A 19,621-nucleotide genomic window follows, 5' to 3' on the forward strand; every position below is an offset into this window, starting at 1 on the left:
GAAGAGAAGAGGAGGAAGGAAGGAGGAGAAGGAGGAAGAGAAGGAGGAGAAGAAAGGAAGGAGGAGGAGAAGGAAGAGGAGGAGGAGGAAAGAAGGAAGAAGGAGGAAGGAAGGAAGGAGGAGAAGGAGGAGGAGGAGGAGGAGGAAAGAAGGAGGAAGAGGAAGGAGAACAACTACCACAACCATCACAACTTGGTGACAAAGAAGACAAGAGAAGACAACTTCTTAACTTCTTCATGGCTATAATTACATGAAACGTGCCATGATAAGGTTTAAACAAGGGAATCAGAGCATTCTACTTCAGTCCGATGTTGTACCGCAAGGCCCTCCGGTTACAGACGCCGAAGTCTCGGGGTCCCCGCTCAGGAGGAGCCGGGCGCCGCCTTGCTCCCCGCCTCGGCCTGGCTTTCGCTCTCCTTGGGGGCCGAGCCCGCGTCGGGCTTGCAGTCCCACTGCTGCCAGTGGCAGGGCGCACACCTCTGCTTCATGGTCTGGCTCATGCGCTGCATGGGCTGATTGTTCTTATCGATGTGGGAGTACATGGGATAGCCCAGTTTGTCCAGGGCCTGGATCTGGTGGTAGATGATGTGCGAGATGAGCCCCAGGCCCCGGTACTCGGGCAGAGTCCCGGCCATCCTCAGCTCCCCGGTCTGGTCCATGAGGTCCCAGGACACCGGAGTGCCCTGGGGGCCCAGCAGGCAGTAGCTGGGGAAGTGCCGGATGCAGCGCTGGATGAACTTCAGGCTCTTCTCGTTCCCCCCAAAGCTCCAGAGGCTGTTCACTAAAGCAGCGTGCTCGATGTCCAGGGAGGACATCTTAAATATCTCTGTGTTTCTGCCGAGAGAAAGGAGAAAGCTCAGTCAGTGGCTGGGTGAGAGCATCAGGCCCATTGTAGCTCCCTTACACCGGCCAAGTACAAAGCCATGGGCAAACCGCAGGGCAGCCCTTGCTGGGGAGGGAGTGGGGGGCCTTTGGGCAAAGGAGCTTTGCTTTCCTCGTCTGTTCCCATGGGGGACAACTCTAATAATTAGTAAGTTTTTCCTTTATATTGAACTGGAACCTTTTCCCTGGATGGTCCCCTATAATGGGGAGGATCCCAGAGAGCAGGACTCTTCCCCCTCTCCATCACCACCAGTTTTTATTATAAAACCCCTAACTCAGTTCCAGGTGCCTCATTTCAGCTCTCCTTTCCCCTTGGTTCTAATCCAGTCTTGGAAGAGCACAAGGCCTCGGTGGGATGTTTTTGGTTACCTTTGGCTCTTTCTGTGTTTCTGCCATTTTTCTAGCACTTCTTTTCTGTCTCTCAGATCCATTTTCATCCTCCCTCCGTCTTTTCCCCCTGTTGAAACAGTTCCATTCTTTCTAGGAACTCTTCATTCTCCCTAACAAGTCAGTGTGATGTATTAGTCAAGCCCCATTACCTTTTCTTATAAGCAGAAAACAAAGGTGTCTCTCACAGACATTTCATTGTTACTTAGCCCTGGCAGAAACATAGAAAGTGAATTCTCAGATCAGACGCTGAGATCCCTTATCTCAAATCCCACCTGATATTATTTGTATTTTCTTGGACTAACCAAGTTCCCCGAATCTCATTTTTCCTCTCTGGAAAATGAGGAAGATGGAGCTCTGTTCAGCTCTGAGCTGAAGTCCATAGCTCCTGTGGTCCCTTCCAGTTCCAAAATTCTGTGGTCCCTTTGATTAACTGCAGCAGCCAGCTATTTATTCTACCTTGGAGATCTGTGCCTGAGGCTTCTGAATAAATTTCCTTATTCATAAATGGCTTTGTTACCTTTCCCCCTGTCTTTTCAGATGACTTCAGTTGTCATATTTCAATCAATGCTTAAAGGCAAAAAGAAGCTCCTCTTAGGGTGAGTATTTCAGAGCAAATACCTCTATTTTCTCATTGTAAAATGGGAATAACAGCATTTACTTCCCTGGATTATTGTTAAGATGGAATGAAATAAAATTAAATAATAATAAAAACTTAAAACATTCTCTGTCAGTGCTAACTATTAATATAGTTTCGAGGTTCAGTGATATTTTCTATTGTTGTTATTCAGTCATTTTCAGTTATGTACATCTATTTTCTTGACAAGGATATGGAGTGATTTGCCATTTTCTTCTCCAGCTCCTTTAACAGATGAGATTTTAAGAGTTGGTTTTATTCTGTTATTATACCCATTTTATGATTTAGGAAAACTGAGGCAAACAATGAAGTGACTAAAACAAAGTCATGATGCTACTATGTGTCTGAGGCTGATTTGAACTCAGATTTTCCCCACTTCTACAAAAGCCTGGCTATTCTTTGATATACTAGACAGTCTTTTGGGGTATATTGGAAATATATTAGAAATTATATTGGAAAGAATCCTAAGCTTTTGAGTCACAGGCTTTGGATTCAAAGCCTGTCTCTAGGTTACTATCTGTGTGACTTTCAGAAAGTCACTTAAGAAAATTTCTAGAACAGTAAATAAAAAGCTTTTATTAGATGGCTCTCTAGGGATATATTTATGGAAATTTAACTTCCAGATACTCTGACACCTTGCTTTTTCCTTCTCTCTTTTCATTTGGTAACATGACATCAGATACTGGTCCATCTCATCTTTCCTGGGGGCTATGTGTGTGTGTCTTGTTTTGCTTATTTTTTGCCATCTAATGTAGGGAATCCAGGCTTTGTAGAGAACAAGGTCTTATTGTGTTGTTCTCAGACAGGATAGCTCTGGCTAACATTGCCAAACTAGAAAGACTTCCAATCTGGGTTGAGTCATGGACCGTATAAGCATCTTGGTTTGGGACTCAGCCATCAGGGGATGAGTTTTTTAGGGAACCCAACACCACAAAACCACTATCAGACCATGAAGAGAAGGGTGGGAGTTCCCATGTTGCAATCAAACCACAGATCTTTGAAAGATGTCTGTTTCCTATGGATGTCAGTTTCCTCGAACAGGTTACCCTCATTGTCCATATATAGGTTCAGAGAAAGTCCTTTTGGGCCCCCTTGAGCCTGAGACCTTAGACAGTCTGGCTGTATGCTCTGTCTTGTAAGCCCTCTCTAATTTATTAAGCATCCGCTATTAATAAGTGTGGGGTACAGAACACGTAAAGCTAACACTACACACACAGTCTTTTTTCCCTTCAGGAGTAATGTGGAAGAAAGATAAAACATCAGTACAGATATTTTAATTATTATCTTTAAGTAGATGGGTCTTAATTCTCCAAATCCAGCCTTATTCTCTCTCCTGAACTTATATTATCAACTGTTCCTTGGACATTTTTAAGAACTCAAAATGAACTCCTCCAAAATAGAATCATTATCTTTCCCCTCAAATCTATTCCTTTTGCAAACTTCTCTATTTTAGAAGGGAGTAGACATTTATATGGTGCTGGGTCCTATGTTAAGAGGTCCTTTTACAAATACCATCTTATAAATCTTTCACAACTTGATCCCTACCCATCTTTCTCTCCCTTCTATGGTCCAAAAAATGGACCTTCTCTATTATATTTTATTATATTAATTATATTTTATATTATATTAAATCATATTATATTATGTTATATTTCTCCTCTACACCCATGATGTGGTTAATTCAGGGGCCAACTCATTACCACTGCAGATTAGCAACTGTCCTGCAACTTGGAGCTTCGGAGATTTGTCTGGGCCATTCCAAAGATGACTTATTTGCTCAGGTTCAATAGTAGCCTTTGAACCTTCCTAATTTCAAGGCAGGCTCAATTCTTTATGTCATATTGCCTTTTGAGCTTGAAATAGGCCTTGATGAGCCAGGTACATTACTGTGAGACACATCAGTCTTTACAGGGAAACACACAATTATAGTGTAGCTCCAAGAGGTAATGAGAATATCCAACAAAAAGTGAAGGGCAGATACCTAAGCCAATGCTATGATCTGTGTCCATGGACTTTGGAGATTTATAATATCAATAAAAGATCAATCAATATAAGATGTTAGGAGCAGAAAATCCCAGAACAGGGAATTGATAGCACTTAACAGAAGCACAATTATAGCAAGAGCCCCATTGCTCACTTCTTTGGTCTTTATGATGCTAGAAGTTGTTACTTTAATCAAATGGGAACAAGATAGTTTGATCTTTGAAATGCAAATCAGTGGGAAAACAGAATTTGACAGATAGAAATTCACTTTCTAGCCAACTAGACTGGAACACATCTTTTGTGGAGTAAAGAGGAGCTATGTATACTTCCGCTTTTAGACAACTTACATATCTTTTTTTGGCTTTTCAGTTTTGGCAAGTGACTGATCCACATTTTGCTGGGGAGGCGCATATCTATTCATTGTTTCAGAAATCAAATAGAGATTGCGGTTTGTCATCTTGACCTGAACCGATTTTTCCATGGCGACATTACTTATCACCTCATTCAAGCCAGACTGCAAACCTATTGGAGGAAAAAAAAAACAACAACAAACAAACAAAGAAAAAGAAAACATAAATGTTATGACAGATTATTCAGGTACAGGGGAGACACATTGTCTGTACAATTAATGCCTGAGGGAAAGACCAATGCATAATCTCACAAAGGGATTCTGGACATTTAGGAAAATGGAACTGGCTCAGGACCTTAGAGGGGAAGACATATGACAAAGTCAGCAGAACTCAAAATCAGATGGGGTTTCAGAGACTTCTCTTCCTACTCATACATATCTGACTTATATACTATCCCTAATAATTACCATTCAGCCTTTGTTTTAAGACCTCCAATGATGGGAAACTGGTTACCTTCCACAGCAGCTAACTGCACTTTCAGAGAGCTCTGATTCTTAGGAATTTCCCCCAGAGAAGCAGCCTAAATTTGCCTTTTTGCAGTGTTCACCCATTGTTGATAATTCTATCTACAGGGCCAAGAAGAATAGAATCGCTATTCCACATACCAGCCTTCCAAATAATTGAAGACAGGTTTCATATTCCAACCAGCAGCTCCAATCCCACCCCAATTTTTTTCTCTTTCAAGCTACATATTCTTGGTTCTCTAAATGAGTTTTTCTAATAGAATGATTTCAAAGCCCACAGCCAACCTAGATGTGCTTCATATTGCCAATATTCTTCCAAGAATGTAGAGAACAGAGTTGAACATAATATTTTAAGTGTAGTGTGACCAGGGTGGAGAGCATCACTTCCCTAGTCTTGGAAATTATGTTTTCTTTGATGGTATCTAAGGTCACCTTAGCTCTTGTGGCTGCCATGTTGCCCTGTAGAGTCATATTGAGCTTGCAGCCCCTAGAAATTAGAACATCCAATAAGAATCGAATTTATGGACTAGTTAATGCAAAGCCATTCTTACCTTGAATCTGCAAGTGTTGTTTCCAGTTGATGACATCTGAAGACTTGAGGGCTTCCTGACAATTCTGGAGATCCTTGGAATAAACTTGGTAGGTGTTAGTATAGGGATCGAAATCATCTGTCATATCCTGAGCAAGTTGGAAAAAAAGAAAAAGAAATAAAGCCATTGACTTTAATATAGCAAAGAGCCACAGTGTTGGGGGAAATTGTTGGTAATACAAGTGTTCTAGCTCTGCTTCTGGTGAAGTGAAGGGGAAAGGAGATAAACGAGTGATTTACCTGCACTTGAGGCCGGACAATGACAGTTTTAAAATCTGGCCACCTGTCCACCAATACCTCCAGCTTGAAAGGATTCCCCTGGTTCATATGGAAGATGGTGCCATAAACCTGGAGAGGCAGGCCAAGGAAACCAGAGAGTCAGTCCATTGGGAAAAGGTGATGACATCAGTTGATAGAGATTTATTATGTGCTTACTGAATTATCAGCCAATGTGCTAAGGACTGGAGAGTCAAAGAAAGGGAAACAGCAGTCACCACTTACAAGGAATTCACCATCTAATGGGGAGATAACATGCAACTACCTATAGGATATATTTGGGATAATATATAGGATATATACAGGACATGCAGGATAAATGGGAGACAGTAAAGGGAAAGCACTGGAATTAAGAGGAATTAAAAAAAAACTTTCCTACAAAAGATGAAATGTTCATTGAAACTTGAAGGAAGCCAGGAGGCAGAGATAAGAAACTTCAATGGTCATCTTGCCCAGAGGTCTCAAATATCCAGGCTGATGACGGCCAGATTATATCAAAATGTAATTGGTAATATTTAACAAGATAAAAATAGAATCGAATGTAATGTTGATTTGGTTTTCTAAACCATTAAGTTACTTCTGGGATTGGATCCTTATGAATGGCTTAGTAGTATCCATCTCTATTTGAGTTAGAAACCACTCATCTAGTCCAACCTATATTGAATCAATCAATCAACAAGCATTTATTAAGCCCTTACTGTAAGCCCTTTCTCATTGGGAGAAAGAGAGAATATAGATCAGGATGGTAAAAACAAAAACCCACACTTCTTATACACATAAGAAAAACAAGCTATCTATAATAAAGACCTGCAGCTTCATGTACAACCCACACTGTCTTTTCTGCTATGATATGATTTGGTTTGTTTAATATTAAAGTCAGGATTTTTACAAGATAAAAAGATAAAATGATGGGATTACAGTGGAAGATTGGTGAATTCCTTTTCAGCTATAGAAACTATGGTCTATGGTTTTCTGATGCCTGCAAGAGAAAATGGTAGGTCATATGTCTGTAAAGAAAGGATGAGAAAAAAAGAGGACGAAAGAGAAGGAAAGAAAGGGGATAAAAATGTATTAAGTACTTCCTATATTAGGCACTATACTAAGTGCTTTTAGAAACATCTCATTTGATCTTCACAACAAATTCTATAAGGTTTAAGTGCTATTCTGTTATTATCCCCATTTGAAATCTGAAGAAATTGAAAGAAAGGGAGATTAAGTGACTTGACTAGGACGACACTGCTAGAAAAGTGTCTAGGGTTTGATTTGGCAATGAAAAATTCCAAATTGAGCACTTGATTAAAATTGCATTTGTCCAGGGAGGCATGGCCCCAGGAAACGGGTCCAGAAATCTGAAATCTTCTCTTGGAGGAGGGAAGACATAAATCCCAGGAAGAGGGAATTGTCCCATAGCCAGAGTCAGAACTGAATGGAGGCAAAGTTGGCAGGGATCCAAATTACAGAGAGGACCAGGCAAAGGAACACTTTGTAACTAGATGTTTCAAGTTCAGATCAGAAAAGTCTATTCCCAGTGACTAATAGGGAATCTTACAAGTAGTTGCTTAAGTCAAGTTGTATATAATTGGAGATTCAATCTCCAATGAGCAGTCACACAGGAAGGAAGGATTTTCTAAGCAGGTTGCCCAAGGCAACCTGATATTGCAGATCATCAGGTTTGGGAATAAAGGTTCAAACTCTATTTCTGACACAAAATCCAAGTTACTTAATCTCTCATAGTATGAATAAGTACTGTGCTAACTTCTCTGAGCCTCAAGCAACTTTCCAAGACTTAGAGGAGTTTTAATTTTCCTTGCAAGGAATTCTGAGACTTGGAGCTCCTCCAAGATTATTTTGTGTATCATCAAAGGACCCCAGACTAGAGAACTTGGAAGGAAACCAATAGATTATCATTACCCAACTCTCTCAATTTTACTGATGAGGAAACTGAGGTCCAGAAACATAGTGACTTTCCTCAGAATACAAAAGTAGGAAACCACAGACCCTTGGGGTGGAAGACAATGTGGATTGTACACGAAAGTGCAGTTCTCTATTATGGACATCTTGCTTTTCTTTTTATGTGTATAATAAATAGGGTTTTTTCCAGTTTTTTTTAAACCTTGGTTCTAACTAGGAGCTGAGTTGAGAGTCTAATATATTAAAATTCATACTGAATTTGTGGGTTCAGACTCTGGCTTTTCCACTTACTATAAAATAGACAATATCTACATATAATAACAATTGAAATGCACGATGACTTTTAAGCACTAATAGCTAGTATTAAGACTTTTTGGATACCCAAAAGTACATCCTATATATACAAACAAAAATAGATACACACATATATATAATATAAAATATATATACATTTAATTATATATATAATGAATACATTGCAATTTTGCAGGTCACTGGCATCTGGGAACTAAGCTTAGGGAAGGCTTCATGTAGGAATTCTTATTGATTGTGTATGTATGTATATGTGTGTTACATCCAGGCTGATGACTGCCTATCATCAGTCATAATCATATGATATTATGATATTAATTTAATGGTTTATTAATCATATGTATGTGTGTCTATCATGTATGTGTGTCTATTATGGACCTCTTGGGAAGTGTCTAGTGAAGTCTGTGGACTCCATCACAGGACCATATTTTGAAATGCACAAAATACATAAGCTTACAAAGGAAGCCAATTAAAATACAGTTATAAAATATATATTAATTATATTCCATATATATATAATATATAGCATATGTTATATATAATATATTTAAATATATTAAAATAGAGTTATAAAAATATTTTTGAAACACAAATTCATCGAGGTTTGTTAAAAATCCTTGATATAGATGTGGTACCTGAACTGAATTTTGAAGGAAATAGGAGATTCCAAAAGGAGGAAGTTGAATGGAAAATAATTCTCGGAATCTGTCCAATTTGTGAAAAGGAATGAAATTAGGAGATGAAAGATGGACTGTCATACGTGTGAAATAGAGGACTAGAATGCTAAGTGCGTGCAATCATTCAATAAGCATTTCTTAAGGGGTAGGTGGTAAGCATTATGCCAAGTAACCGGGAAGGGGAAGGTTAGAAGGGTCCATAAGGTGAAGGGCTTTCCATGCCAGACTGAGCAGCTCATGCTTGATCCCAGAAACAAAGTCAGCCAATAGGGATGACTGAATAGAGGGAAATGACAAAATCAAACTTGCATTTTTAAAACGTCATTTTGACTAGTATTTGGAGGCCAGCCCAGTAGAGAAGGTTATTGCAGGAGTCCAGATGATCTGAGGTATTGATTGCATTGAGTGGAGAGAAGGCATTGTGCATGAATGATAAATGCAGCTGAGGGTGGAAGTCAGTGTTCATCCTTACCTTTATAGACTCAGGGATGTCCTTCCTCAAGGCTTTTTCCAGGGTCTGGAGCATCTGGGAGCTACGGAGAAGGAGCATCTTGGGCAGATGCTCAGCTTAGCTGTCTAAGTAATAACAAAAAGGGAAGAAGGAGAAAGACAGAAATAAGCAAAAGAGAGCCCTTTGGATGGGCCCTTACTCAGTGAGACTCCATGCCCGGAGTGGCTCTCCAACGTTCTCTATTCCTGAGCAGCCCATAAGGCTTTAAGCTGTTGACCAGTGCCCTAAACTCAGGCCCTCATCTGAAAGAACACAATGTCTCTGCTCCCACCCACCTGTTCCTGTAGCTGCTGCACAACCTTAGCATACAAAACTCCCAACTCGTTTAAAAGGGACTTTGCTAGGAAACCAGAGAGGGGAAGAGACATTGGCTAACTGGAGGAGGAACTGGGGAGGAGATAGTCACAAGTTAACAGTTAACAGTTTGAAAGATTATTCCGGGCCTTTGGCCAGCTCTAAGACCTTGGCTAGTTGCCTTAGCTCTATTTTTTTTAAATTAAATTATGCTTCTCAGTTTGCCTTTGGTCCCAGCCTCAAAGGCCATGGAATGGCCTGGACCACTACCTTTTGCCATCTTGTAGAATCTGCCTAATAGCAATAGCAGTATCTGACCCTTTATGGTTTGCAAAAATTGACATAGTTTCTTTTGGTACTCATATTTAACTATGAAGTGAAGGCTGACCGGGGGGATTGTTTCATTTTTATAGACCGTAGTTTGTAAATCTAGAGTTGAAAGAAACTTCAGACTATCTAGTATAATATCCTAATTTTATAGAGCAGGAAAGATCCAAAGTCACATAGGGAGTAAGCTCTAGAGGAAGAATTTGAATCCAGTTTTCTGAACCTTTCAAGCCATCATATACTTTCTTATTGGAGAGTAACACTATTGAGGTCAGTGATACAGTTATTATGGCTGTATGCCCTATGTTCTCGAAGACAACCATGACATTTGGTAAGTGAGATCATGACATTTCAATGCCTTGAAGTGAGGGAAGGCTGTACATTATGTGCAGACATAATGTATCTGTTTTCCAAGTGTTTCGCATTTGCTTCTTCTCCTCTGACTGTATAATATATCTAGATAGATAGATAAATAGATAGATAGATAGATAGATAGATAGATAGATAGATAGATAGATAGATATACTTTTAGGGGATCTAGTCTTGAATTATCATCCTGGTTATCACCCCTAGGCTGTATTTAATAACTTCACTGAGGACCTCCTACTCCCTTAAGTAGTACTCCCCAGTACCTACCAATGGTCCAAGGGAAGGAGCTATCTTTTCAATTCTGTCTCTTACTTGAATAGATTCCTTAGCTCCAGGAAAATTTATTTTCCAATGTAGTCCAAAGTCTCAAAGTAGTACCATAAATGTCTTCTAAGTATTATCCCATTTGATTCTTACAATAACTTAAGTGGAAATTGATATTTCCGTTTTTCAGATGAGAAAACAGATTCAGAGAGATTAAGGGACTTGATCAATAAATGCTTCGTTATCTCAGTGGATTACAATGGGATCCTTTTGCCTACATGTTGGAAAGCTATATTCTAAGACTTTTTAGAGTAAAATCAGAATATGGCCATAAGGTGCCAAAGACATATGTGACTTCTTAGGATTGAACCGATAACCTAGAACAGTAGACTTCCAGGTTTCACCTTTCTCAGAAGCTGATTTTATTTTTATGGCCAGGACAAATGAACTTAAAATTTCCATTCAAAAATTAAGATATGCTAAGTACAGATTTCTGGTTTTTTTTTCTTCCACTCAGTGGAAAACTGCAAGTGAAAGCAAAGCAAAACCTACCTGGGAAACAGTTGACCCTGTGTGATTATAGAATTTAGGAAGGAATAGAGGGAGATAGATGATTTTATAGAAAACATGGGATGTCTCTCTTAGAAACTGAGTTCTCATAGAATACTTTCTGGTTAGTTTTTCTTCCAAGAACTATAACTGGACCAAGAAGTTTCTGTACATTTTACCTTTTGCCAACTGGTCACACATCAGTGATCGGGTTTAATAATCACGAGAGGCAGATGACTTGACTCAGCAATAGGGTTACATGGGGGCAGAAAAAAGTTGGTCTCTTGGGTCTTTTACCTCTACACAGAGATCATATTACTATTAGTCTGATCTTTAATTATCACTGAAAGAGAGAGCCAGGAGAGACCTTAGGGGACAATGCACACAGCCCCTTCCTTTAGACACACGAACGAATTGAGACCTGGAGAGATTCCATGACTTGCCATGGCAGCATTCTTGCCACCAAGCCAAGCCGTTAATGTAATTAAACTACAACTAGTTTAATAGAGGCTGCTGTGATCTATTTAAAAAGAGTATATGTTTTGAAACCCAGCTCTGCCAGTTATGATCTTGGTGACTCAAAATAAGTTAATGAGTCTCCATTTTTCATGATCGTTTTACAATTGATGTTAAGCAATGTGTCTGATCATCTCAAAGATCAATTAGATAATATATGTAATGAGCTATATACATGTTAGCTTTTATTTTGTTAATTTTATCTTCTCAATAACATACGGACTAGGTTTCCTTTTCTCCCTAGACTTCTTCTTTTTTTTTTAATTTTTTATTATATATATATATTTTATAATATTATCCCTTGTATTCATTTTTCCAAATTATCCCTCCCTCCCTCTATTCCCTCCCCCCGATGACAGGCAATCCCATACATTTTACATGTGTTACAATATAATTCCCTAGACTTATTCTGCAGGAAAACAATTAGTATGGATGTCTTTTATTTTCAAACAGCAGTCAATTTTAGGGATATTTCCCTTTTTGTCTTCCAGACAAGGAATCCTCTCCTCTAGCAAATAAAAATTTTTCAGCAAAACAATGACTCCATCCAACAGTTCACAATTTTTCTCTCCCTGTTATCCTCTATATCTCTACTGAAAGCAGAATTGCAAATTCTCTGATCTCTTCCCTGGGGCCAAGAATGTTACTCCATGTTCTGTTTTGCTACAACATTTTTTTCGTTGCATAAATTTTAAGATAATGGATCTCACAGATTTTGCATCACTTATGTTGTAAGTGCTCATAAAAATTTAAAGAGAAAAAGACTACCAGGAAATAAATAATGGTAGCCATTTGCAACCCCATATATCACCATTGATCAAGAAGTAGAAAAATTATCAAAGAGCACTATAAGAACCTCAAAATTAAATTCACATACACATTCATAAACAATGACTTCAATATAAAACCGGGGACAATTGAGTGTAACAAAAATGTATTTTCTCAAAGATAATGCTCATGATATAGAGGTCTAAGATTTCTATATATTCTATACCTCTTTAGCTATATCAGAGGTACTGTCTTTGAGAAAAGAATTCTTAACTCTGACATGGTGAACACTGAATAACCTTTGAAAGATGACACTTTAACAGATTAAAAATGAACATGTCCTTGATTTGAGAGCCATTCCTGAATTAGCTGGCTCTGTACAGTCAGATTAACAATTTAGTAGAGCAAAGTAGTGCAAAATTAAGAGAAAGGATAAAAATAAGAAAAGATGACATTCTATTGAAATAAGATAGTAATGAAGAAAACTGAATAATGAATGGGAGAGATTCTAGAGAAGTTTAACTGATGAAAATCAGTTGTTACAAGAAGACCACCAAGAGAACCAAAAAAAGCATTCAGGCAATAAGCATCATTTACTTGACAAAAGGAGAGAGATATCAACCAAAGAGTGTATCATTTTAGAATACAAATAAAACAGAATCATCTTCAGGACATTTACAGATGAAAATGGAAGAACGACAAAGAAAAGAAATATCTGTAAAAGTAAAGCATTTTACCATCAAGAACAAGAAATCAACCACACTTGGGTTCTAAAATCACAATCTTAGATGTGGTTATAGATGAATTAGAATTAACAGCAAAGTTAAAGTCTCTCAATGCATTCATATGTACTACTTCTAGTGTCAATATTCTCTCTATATACTTGGTCCAATCTAGTTGCCATCCCTTCAATTTCTTTAATACTATAAATACCTCAGGGGCTGTCATATTATGCTGCTTCTATTCTCCTCAAATGATCAAACACTTTGTTGAAATGATTTTTTGCAAATCTTTTCCATTTTTCTTCTGTTTGTAGTCTGTTTTCCATTTTCATTATTAAATGCCACTAGGGTGACTGTGCTTAACTGGTTGTATCTTGCCAAGATTTCTTTATAAATGTCTCTTTCCACTGCTTTTTCCTGCTTTATGGGGCTCTATTATGTGGGTCTCTATGTTCATAATCATCCAAAATCCTTCTTTATAAAATTTTACAAACAAATTTATATTTTAACTTGGTTTAATCTTTGGCAGCCATCTCTATTGGGCAAACAAGCTACATGTTTGTTGACTAAGATAATTTCTGGTGTCTTTTGGTCAATATTGATGTCATTTGTTATCCTTTCCCCATTTTTACATTTTCAATAGTTTGTTTAAATAATTCAGGGATAAATCTGTTGGAGACAATGACTTTTAACTATAATCTTTGTAGCATTAAGGAAATCATTTTTCAAAAATTCAATCTGGGGTAATATTAAAGACAGCAATTTATCTAAAAATGATTTAGAGTATTAAGTGGACTTCAAATTTAGTATGAGTCAGCAGGATGATGTAGCTGCCCCAAATGCTAATTGATAGATAAATCCTTTTGGAAGTATTTACTAGAATCTAGTCATTGTGTTAAAAATGACCAAATAAGCCTAGACCCTATCCATAAGGAGCTTTTGTCTACTTAAGTAGGAAAAGACAATATATAAAGGGGAGCAGTAAAGGGAGTGGGAAATACCAGTGGCAATGCAGTCTTGGTGCATTAAAAGTATCATATCTTCCAGGAGTAAGGCTGCTCTCTTTGCTCTACCTTGATTAGAATTCATCTGAACTCTTGTGTTCTATTCTATACCCCATAGTTCAGGAAGGTTATTGATAAACTGGACAACATCTTGGGAAGGATAACCAAGGTAGTGAATGGCCTTGAGTCCCCACTGAAGCTTTGGTTAAAGGAAGTGGGATGTTTAACCTGGAGAAGTGAAAAGGCAGGAAAGTACATGATAGTTGTGGCCAACTATTCCTGGAATTGTCAGGGATGAGAACTGATTTCTGTCTGAATGACATATGGAGCTGAAAAGAGGCAAATAATGGCTTAATGAATGAAGGAATAAAACATATTTATTTATTTTTATTTTGTACTAAGCACCAAAAATACAAATACAGGACTTAAATTTGAATGGGAAGATACACTGCCATAAAGAAAGGAGTGTCCAGCAAGGGACATTATGATTTTTAAAAAATCTATAGTGGAACTAATTTAAGGCAATGTGTTTGTTATGTATCAGGCACTATTTCAAACTTGAGGGAATACAAAAAAGGGATAAAACCAAAAAACAAAAACCATAACTCCTAAGGAACATGTGTTTTAAAGTGGAAGACAAAATGTAAGAAACTAAAGAGGTACAGAGCAGATAGGTAGTAATTTGAAAGGGAAAAATAATAGGGGTTGAGAGGCCCCTAGGAGGGTTTCCTGTAGAGATGAGATGAAGCAAGCCAGAATAATGTACAGGTGAAGATGGGGCGCAGAGGATGCCCTCTGGGAATGAGGGGACAGTGAAAAGAATTCAGAAGCACAAAGATGACCGCTAGACATTGTATTGGAGGGCTGTGTAGCTGGATTATAGAATGAGCAAAGGTGATTAAGGTATAGAAAGATATGGGGCAGCTAGGCTTCACAGTGAATAAATTACTGGAGTCAAGAAAATTTGAGTTCAAATCTGGCATCAGCCACTTTCTGTGTTTTTCTATTCAAGTCACTTTGTTGAAGGTCAAAAGGAAACCCCAAAAGATTGGAGTTGCAGATCAATGTCCTGAGGTGTCTCAAAATAATTTGCAAGGTTGAACCCATCTCCAAGGCCAGGGCAAAGTTTAGTATAATTTCAATTGAAGCTGGCTATGTTCCAAAAGAATTTAGCAAAGAACCAGGAGCAAGAAGATAAATTTATAGGAAAAGACAGAGAGATCCAGTTCTTCATGATATGCTTATTTTATGGCTTAGAGGTAGAACTGAAGAGGGGTCTGCTGTGTACCTCAATATTGAATTTTACAGTTTAGAGGTGAGGTTGAAGACCTGGTATGTCCCTCACCATTTGTCTCAGAAACCTTTATCACTGACCAACAGATTGTCAATTGCTTTTTCCTCATCCTGGATAAAGGTCCTTAACTTCTCCAAGACTCTCAAAGGCTTTCAGTTGGGAGCAGATGCTGAGATGTATAAATAAGGTGCACTTTTCCCAAGAAGCTTCTCATCCCCATAATATTACAGATCCAGTTTAAAAAAACAAAAACAAAAACACAAAAATCTATACAATCAACTTCACAAGGTTATTCTGTGGGAAGTATTTTGCTAATTTGAATATCCTAATGAACAAAGCGATTTTTATTATTACCACGAAATAATTATTATCAGCATAAAATAATAATCATTAACATAAAACAATAAAGAGTAGGTATTTAATTGAGAGTTCTATGATAATGGAGAATGCACCTACTCTGTGGGAAGTATTTTGCTAACCTGAATATCCTAATGAAGAAAGCTGTTTTAATGATTACCATTAATTATAAAATTATTATCTACATAAAATAATAAATTAATATTATTAACATAAAAATAATAAATAAAATTAACAAAAAAAACTAGATATTTGATTGAGAGCTTTATGGTAATGGAGAATGCATCTATTCTGTGGGAATTATCTTACTAACCTGAATATCCTAATGAAGAAAGCTATTTTTATGATTATCATTAAATAAATAATTATCAACATAAAATATTAAATAATAATTAATATAAAATAATAAATCACTATTAATAATGTAAAAATAATAAATAAAATGAATTTAAAAAGTAGTTTATTTAATTGAGAGCTTTACGGTAACAGAGAATGCATCAGAAGATTATTGGATTTGCCTATCTTCCAAATCAAGCCTAGATGACATGGGGAGAGATAGATTTCTGTTTGGGAAAAACATCAGAGATCATTTAATTCAACTCTCTCATTATAGAGAGGCATAAACGAGGTCCAGGTAAGTTGTGACTTGCTCAAGAGAGGAAGGGACGGAGTTGAGAGTCAGATGGACATTTTCTGACCCAAACCCATGAAGAAAGAAAAAGTTTGCCCCAGTACCTGAGGATTCTCTGCCACCGGAGAGCTTTCCTCTTCTGCACTGGATCAGCCTCAGTACAGACCAGCTAAGTGCCTTGTGCCAGGGAGTCTGGAGCTCCTGACAGGGGCAGGACAGACTTACTGGGCACTTCAGGGCCACTGATCGGGATGGGAAACAGTCATCACAGGTCACCAAGGTGGTGCGGAACTGAACAGAGTCTAGAATCAGCCAGGATGGGGTTGTCATGGTTATTGGAACTTGGGTCAGTACGGGTCACAGTAGCTGAAGAGGGGAAGGGCAGGAGGGCTGCAGGGTTAGCAGCCTAGGGTTATATCTCTGTGCTTGGCGAGGGAATCTAAGATTGAAAGCAGAAGCAGAGTCAGTGAGGGCCAGGTGGGAGGCAAGGGAACCGTGGTTTCAGGCAGGGGAGAAATGGCTTGAGGAAAGCTGGTTGATCTTGACATTGAGATGGATCCCAAGGAACTTTCAGCAGTTTCTCACTTGAGAACAAGGATTTTTCCCCCACCTTGAAAAGCTCAGAGCTACCTAGTACTGTTAGATTTGAACTCTGGGCCTTTGGAGGCTAAGATCCTCATTTATACTTAGAGACATACAAGTAGATAGAAAGGAAGAGAGATGGGGAGAGACAGAAGACCAGAGAAATATGGAGATACAGAGACAGAGATACAGTAATGGAGAGGGATACAGAGAGATTTAGAGATAAAGAGACAAAGATGTAGGAGAACTAGAGGGCTAGTTCAGAAGTCAGAAGGCTTCGATTAAATTTTACCTCTATTGCTTACTATCCACATAATACTAGGGAGACTACTTCACTTTTCTGGGCCACAGTGCTACAAGGGAAAAAAATTAAATGAATGCCACTTAAATTAAAAAAAAAAAAGATCACTTCCTTGCTGTGTGATTCTGGACAAGTCACTTAATCCCAATTGCCTCAGCCAAAAGAAATTTAAAAGAATACTCTTTATAAAAAAGCAAAATATCCAAGGCAAATATTTAACTGGGAGATGTTTCATCCTATTTAAATATGAACTTCTTGATCCAGCCATTTTGGAGCTATGCCCAAAGGCCAATAATCTTTGATACAGCAGCATCTCTACTGGGGCTGTATCCCAAAGAGATCATAAAAGAGGGAAAGGGATACACATGTGCAAAAATGTTTGTAGCAGACCTTTTTGTAGTGGCAAAAAATTAGAATTTGAATGAGTATCAGTTGAGGAATGGCTGAAGAAGTTATGGTATATGATTGCTATGGAATATTATTGTTCTATAAGAAATGACGAGCAGGTTGATTTCAAAAAAGCCTGGAAAGACTTATATGAACTGATTCTGAGTGAAGTGAGTAGAACCAGGAGAATATTGTACACGGCAACAAGAAGATGATGTGATGATCACTTGTGATAGACTTGGGTTTTCTCGGCAATGCAGTGATTCAGGGCAATTCCAGTAGACTTGAGATGGAAAATGCCATCCACATCTAGTGAAAGAACTATGGAGAATGCAGATTGAACTATAGTATTTTCACCTTTTTTGCTTGTTTTCTTTTCATGGTTTTTCCCTTTTGTTCTGATTTTTCTTTTACAACATGACTAAAATGGAAATATAGTTAAAATAATTGTACATGTATAATCTATGTTAGATTGTTGTCTTGGGGGGGTCAGGAAGGGAGGGAGAAAAAATAAAACTCAAAATCTTATAAAAATGAATGTTAAAAACTTTTACATGTAATTGGAAAAATAAAATATTATTGAAATTAAAAAAATAAATGAGATGTTCTAACTATAGCAAGTCAGTTCATCTAGTTTCATCTTTCTAATATATAATGCTGAAAATATTTTTAATTTAACACATATTGATTTGGCTTTGTCAGCTTTCAAGTGTTTACTTGTTCAAAATTCTCTTTTTGTCTGTACATTTACAATTGTCAAATATTATTTATGCAGGAACAAGGTTTAATAGCTACTAAACAATAAGAAAATATCATCCTATTATATCTTGAGTACAGATTCAACAGAACAATTGTAAAGCATTTGCTTCTGTCTTCCAGATGCACAAAATGGCATTGATTCTTGCTCTTCAATGCAGTATTTGTGAGAGGATGTGCAAAACGATTACATTTGAAAAAATAGTATAAAAGAGAATTAGACTGTCTTATGTATCTGCATACTTCACATCTTCAAACGAAAAGGTATTCCAATGTTGCAGAAATGAAAAAAAAAATGCCAGCTTTAACAGGTAAATTTTAATTAAAAAAATTACATCAGAATGTGGAAATATTATCCAAATAAAATTCCATTGTTAGAGCTGAAACCGGTTTAAGGCCATTCAAGTTTAAGAACTTGAAGTATTAAGAAATTAATAATGTAAAAAATTAACTATGCATATGTACTTTCAAAAAAATGTTAAAAATATAAAAAAGAATAGTATTAGAAATCTTTCAGAACCCCACCTAGTATATGTGTATGTTTTCATTATCTAACAACTTGTTTTAAATTTCAATTTTACAAAGCCAAACAGAAAAAGCAACACAATAGATTATACTAAATAAAATTATAAAGGAAGCTGTAATTAAGATGAATGAAGAAAACCAAAATAGTGAAACTATTAAAACTTGCTTGTTATTTGTTGGACTTAGTTCCACACTAAGGCATAGTCAAGAAATGCATTTATTTTCAAATAAATTTCTCTACATTGCTATAACACATGTACTTTTCCTCAGTGCATCATCTAGCTAGCCCAAAGAATTACAATTATACTTTTGAAAAATTGAATTCAATCCAAAGACTCATTTCCCTCATGATGCAACAATACCTTGTCAGCAGAGTCCATCCTAAGAAATCTTATGAAGATTAAAGGGATTTTACCATGTTTTTCCTCAACAGCAAATTATTTATTATTTTCTAGTTTTTCTTTTTCAAAATATACCCTAAAATCATATAATAGATATATTTATAATTTAACAGTATTCAATTTGAAAAGAGAAAGAAATTTGCTTTAATAGCTTCTTTTAGCCTCAAATTTAAAACATCAATCAAGTGATGATAATTTAGACCAAATTTAAAGTCATTTATCTTATTACCTCAGATGTTTTCATGCTAATCGTAATAGTTTAAGCTTGAGATGTAGGGCATGTTCAGGGAAAATGAGTACTTCTGGTCTCAAAACTGTTGAGCCCCTTTCAGCTCTGCTTTCCATCTTTGGGGTCTACCTGATCCACCTAATTCTCACCTGTGGTTATAGCATGCTCAGTGGCCACATTCTGGTAAACCATTTCTGCAGATGGAATAAACCAGGTTGAGGGTAACTGAGGAATCTCTTCTCTATTTTGAAATTATCCACTTCCATCAAAATACATTCTCATACAGTATCATTGTTGAAGTGTATA

General features: G+C 37.3%; 1 protein-coding gene across 3 annotated transcripts; it reads right to left on the minus strand.

Annotated features, from left to right (window-relative positions):
- Positions 1–225: 225 nt before the first annotated feature.
- Positions 226–16,449, minus strand: GLYAT (glycine-N-acyltransferase). 3 transcript variants are annotated; one of them, XM_074274186.1, is made up of 6 exons: positions 16,239–16,449; positions 9,001–9,104; positions 5,593–5,700; positions 5,315–5,441; positions 4,237–4,411; positions 226–834 (listed from the first exon to the last, which is right to left on the minus strand). In XM_074274186.1, exons 2-6 carry the CDS (start codon positions 9,076–9,078, stop codon positions 363–365), a joined length of 960 nt encoding a protein of 319 aa, XP_074130287.1. In that variant the 5' UTR covers positions 9,079–9,104; positions 16,239–16,449; the 3' UTR covers positions 226–362. The 3 variants fall into 3 exon arrangements, with proteins under 3 accessions (XP_074130287.1, XP_074130289.1, XP_074130288.1); XM_074274188.1 differs by lacking the exon at positions 16,239–16,449 and adding an exon at positions 9,315–9,366; XM_074274187.1 differs by lacking the exon at positions 16,239–16,449 and having other exon boundaries at positions 9,001–9,381.
- Between the last annotated feature and the right edge of the window lie 3,172 nt (positions 16,450–19,621).

The sequence above is a fragment of the Sminthopsis crassicaudata genome, chromosome 6, assembly GCF_048593235.1.
Source record: "Sminthopsis crassicaudata isolate SCR6 chromosome 6, ASM4859323v1, whole genome shotgun sequence".
Taxonomy (NCBI): Eukaryota; Metazoa; Chordata; class Mammalia; order Dasyuromorphia; family Dasyuridae; genus Sminthopsis; species Sminthopsis crassicaudata.

What these genes read in the sequence shown, in the direction of transcription:
- GLYAT (XM_074274186.1), bottom strand. Translation starts at nt 9,078, where the DNA reads ATGCTCCTTCTCCGTAGCTCCCAGATGCTCCAGACCCTGGAAAAAGCC. An exon ending in ACATCCCTGAGTCTATAAAG is followed by an intron (nt 5,701 to 9,000) that starts GTAAGGATGAAC and finishes CTGCCTCTCCAG; the next exon opens with GTTTATGGCACCATCTTCCA. An exon ending in GAAAAGCCAAAAAAAGATAT is followed by an intron (nt 835 to 4,236) that starts GTAAGTTGTCTA and finishes TTCTCTCGGCAG; the next exon opens with AAACACAGAGATATTTAAGA.